The following is a 3,457-nucleotide window of genomic DNA, read 5'->3' on the forward strand; positions in this document are numbered from 1 at the left end:
ATCTTCACCAAAAGCCCCAAGAAGAAAGCAGTCTGAGAAAAATTGCCTTGCACCGGGGGATGATAAAACCCAACTAAGAACCTGGTTCCTCATGATTGGTTATGAAAGTCGTAGTCAGGTAAAAGCTAGCTAAAGTGTTTTCTGGCTAAGTCTAACTCACCTCTATACCATTACAGGTAGACATGCATGATGACTACAGAAGCAGATGCTGCAGTGCATGCTGAATAAGTGGTTAAACTCACTTGCCAGACCTATCAGGGAACCTAGTTTTCCTGATACAGGTAGTAGCTTCTTTGTTCTTTCATACACAATTTAAAATGGACGAAAACAATGCCACATCATCATCAGCGTGCCAGTATCTTTAAGATGTGTCTTTTCATCCAAAGCGTCACACCTTTTTCTGATCGATACAACTCCCCAAGAAAAAGGGTTGCCGCCGTTTCAGAACCGTTCCTTCATCATAAATAAATCAACATCACAACCCTTCTCTTCCAAATTCAAAAACTTCTTCTTGTCTTCTCTCTTCTCAATTCACAGCCCTGCGAGTATAGTCTCACCATGTATGAAAGTCAAGCAACCTCCAGTGTGCTCGACAACACCGTGATTGAGTCCTCACAAGTAAGCATTCCAGTGGTAAACTCCTCTCCTAACACAATCACTAGTCCAAAACCTAAAGCAGAGTCTCCTCCACACTCCACTCCCTCTCCTACCCACTCCGAGTCTACTCCATATCTGAGCAAGTCTGAGAATGTTTGTCCTCCTCCAGTCTCGCCGGTCAAACAGAGTTAACTGAGTGAACAGGGTAAATAGGGGAACCTTGCTTAGGAATCATCAACCCTCTCCATGGTTAGGCGCTCGAGTGAAAATCCAGTGATTAGTTATGAAGAGACTGAGACAACCATGATAGGCCACGATTCTAAAGGTATCACTTCTTCTTCTGCTGAAATTTCCATGAAGCCACAAGAAAGAGAGGGGATAGAAAATATGCTTTCCATTTCTTTAGAAGGGATTGTTGTAGAGGAAGGTGGAGGAATGTCTGAGGGAAGAGCCTTATTTCACAGAAGATTGGGGAGCACTTGTTCCATTTGAATAACCAATCCAAGATGATACTACTGGGGTCCCAAATGATGAACCTGATCCCTCCGTGGAGGATCCAGGTTAGGAGTCATCTCCCTAGGCCAGTGTTGATCTTGCTCCTTTTCTCTACTTCTATGCTGAGCCTTTGAATATGGTGGTGCCTGAGATGAATCCTGACAGTGAAGAAGACGCAGATGATTTGGCATATGCTAGTTTTATCAGGGCTAGGACTAAGCCAATGGTAACTTCAGAGCCACTTCTTAAGCGACTCACTACACGGTTGCAGAAAAAAGAGGCTCTAGAGTCTGCTCTCAAGAAGAGTAAAAAGAGTCGGAGAAGGAGAAGGTTGGTCAAGGATGGAAACGTTGTACAAGAAAAGGATGTCCTTGTAGTTGATGTGGATGAGGAAACCAAAAAGGAACCTAGTTTCCTGACCCACAAGTCTTCAAGACTCTCTCTCTCTCAATCCAAAAGGCACAAAGGGTGTGAGAGTCCTTTCAAGAGTGTTGATGCAATTTCCAGTGAAAAGTTGGTAAAAAATTCTGGTGACAAGACAGTGAAGGAGAGTGGTGACAAGTCTGATGAGGAAGAAGTGGAAAAATCTGGTGAACATATACAGAACAAGTTAGTGGAGAAGGAAAAGTCTGTTGGCAAGGCAGTGAAAAGAAAAAGGGATGATGATAATGAGGAACCTGGTTCCATCAAGAAAGCAAAAGTTAGTGGGTCTCTGAGGTCTGAGAAAAGGATGTTGGGGAATCAAAAAGTACTGTGGGGCCGCACATTAGCCTCTGACATTCTAGAGATTGCTGGGATGAGACAATTAGTGGACATTTGTGATTCTCAACAGTGGACCAATCTGTTTAGAATTGAGGCTCCTATAGTGTATGAGGAGGAGGTACGGAGTTTCTACACCAGCCTCTTCACAGTAGATGGTTATCAAATCTGTGTGTTGATAAATGGGGTGGACATAATAATGGACTTTGCCTTATTGGGGTCAATTCTGGGTGTTCCTGCCGAAGGACTGTCATCTGTTCAGGCTGCCTGCACACCAAACTTCAGAAATGCCATTGTTAAGGACAAGGCAGTACAGCATGGGGAACAAGCGCATAAGAAGACAATCCTTCCAGTATATCAGTTGCTCTTTGAGATGGTTAACAATGTGCTGCTTCCCCGCGCTAAAAGAAGATCTGTTGCATCCAAAGACGACCTATTCCTTATGGAATCCTTGGATAATTTCACCACCATCAATTTGCCTGCCATAATGATTGAGCATATGCAGAAGGTAGAAAACCTTAGAGATGGGAATCTTGGACTACCTTATGGGTTCCTTCTCACAAAGGTCTTTGAGATTTTCAAAGTACCTCTAGGTCAGGCCAAAGTGGGCACCAAAAAGAAATCCTTTTCAAAAACTACTCTTGAGGAGTGTGAGTGTATTGACAAACTCGGAGGAGTTGGAAGCACTTCCACAATATCTCAACTGATAAATGCTCAGAATAGTGCCACAGAAGAGATCCGAAAGTTGAAGGCTAGGAACGCGATTCTTGAGAGTCAGCTCAGTCAGTTGCAAGAGGCACCTGGTTCCAGTAGTTCTCACAGCTCAGAAGTTACACGCCTAACAAAGGAGAATGCTGAGCTCAGGAAACAGGTGGAGGACCTGAAAGAAAGACTGCTCAATGAGCAACTGTCCGCGAATGCTCGCATGGATCTTGTCCTCGAAACCCTTGCTTCCTCTTCCAAGCCCCCTTCCTCCAGTGTCCCCTAAGGAATGTCCCCTCAGTGTCCAGTTTCTAGTGTATATCTTCTTAAGTTGTTTTTGGTGATGTTTTGTTGTTTCTGCCAATTTTTTTAGACTGTGGATGAAAACAATGAATCTGCTCCCACCTGTAAAAGTCCAAATCTGGTTAATGAAAGTGATTTCCTTTTTGCTGTCTATGTTTCTGCTCCTTTATTTCTATTTTTTATCATGTTGTGTGCACACAAGTGGCATGAGTTGGTTGTGCTAGACTTCTTTATGCTACTAACTTGTTCTGTGCTTTTTATAATGCCAAAAGGGGGAAGATTTAATTGAATAAAAATGAGCATAAATGAATAATGCTCCGAAGGGGGAGAAATACAGATTTAGGGGGAACTCATTTTTAGGGAATATAGAGATTCAGATTCAGGGGGAAACTTAAGGTCTTTCTGGTTCAAAGTCTGGTTCCGTTAGGTCTTTCTGGGTTTTTCAATTATGAGTTTGTCATCATCAAAAAGGGGGAAATTGATAGGTTACAAGTACTTTGGTCATAAGTACTTTGCTTTATGGTTTAATGATCTGACAACCTTACTATCCAGAACTAGATAATGAACCTGTTACACATTTACAAGACCTAGGATCACAAGG

The 3,457-nt window shown here is 42.8% G+C and overlaps 1 protein-coding gene across 1 annotated transcript; it reads left to right on the top strand.

Annotated features, from left to right (window-relative positions):
- Window positions 1-1,228: 1,228 nt before the first annotated feature.
- On the top strand, window positions 1,229-2,839 carry LOC109205612. The gene has a single exon (XM_019368328.1). It carries the CDS (start codon window positions 1,229-1,231, stop codon window positions 2,837-2,839), a length of 1,611 nt encoding a protein of 536 aa, XP_019223873.1.
- Window positions 2,840-3,457: the final 618 nt, after the last annotated feature.

Source organism: Nicotiana attenuata, unplaced genomic scaffold (genome assembly GCF_001879085.1).
Source record: "Nicotiana attenuata strain UT unplaced genomic scaffold, NIATTr2, whole genome shotgun sequence".
NCBI classification, from domain to species: Eukaryota; Viridiplantae; Streptophyta; class Magnoliopsida; order Solanales; family Solanaceae; genus Nicotiana; species Nicotiana attenuata.

What these genes read in the sequence shown, in the direction of transcription:
- LOC109205612 (XM_019368328.1), top strand. Translation starts at nt 1,229, where the DNA reads ATGGTGGTGCCTGAGATGAATCCTGACAGTGAAGAAGACGCAGATGAT.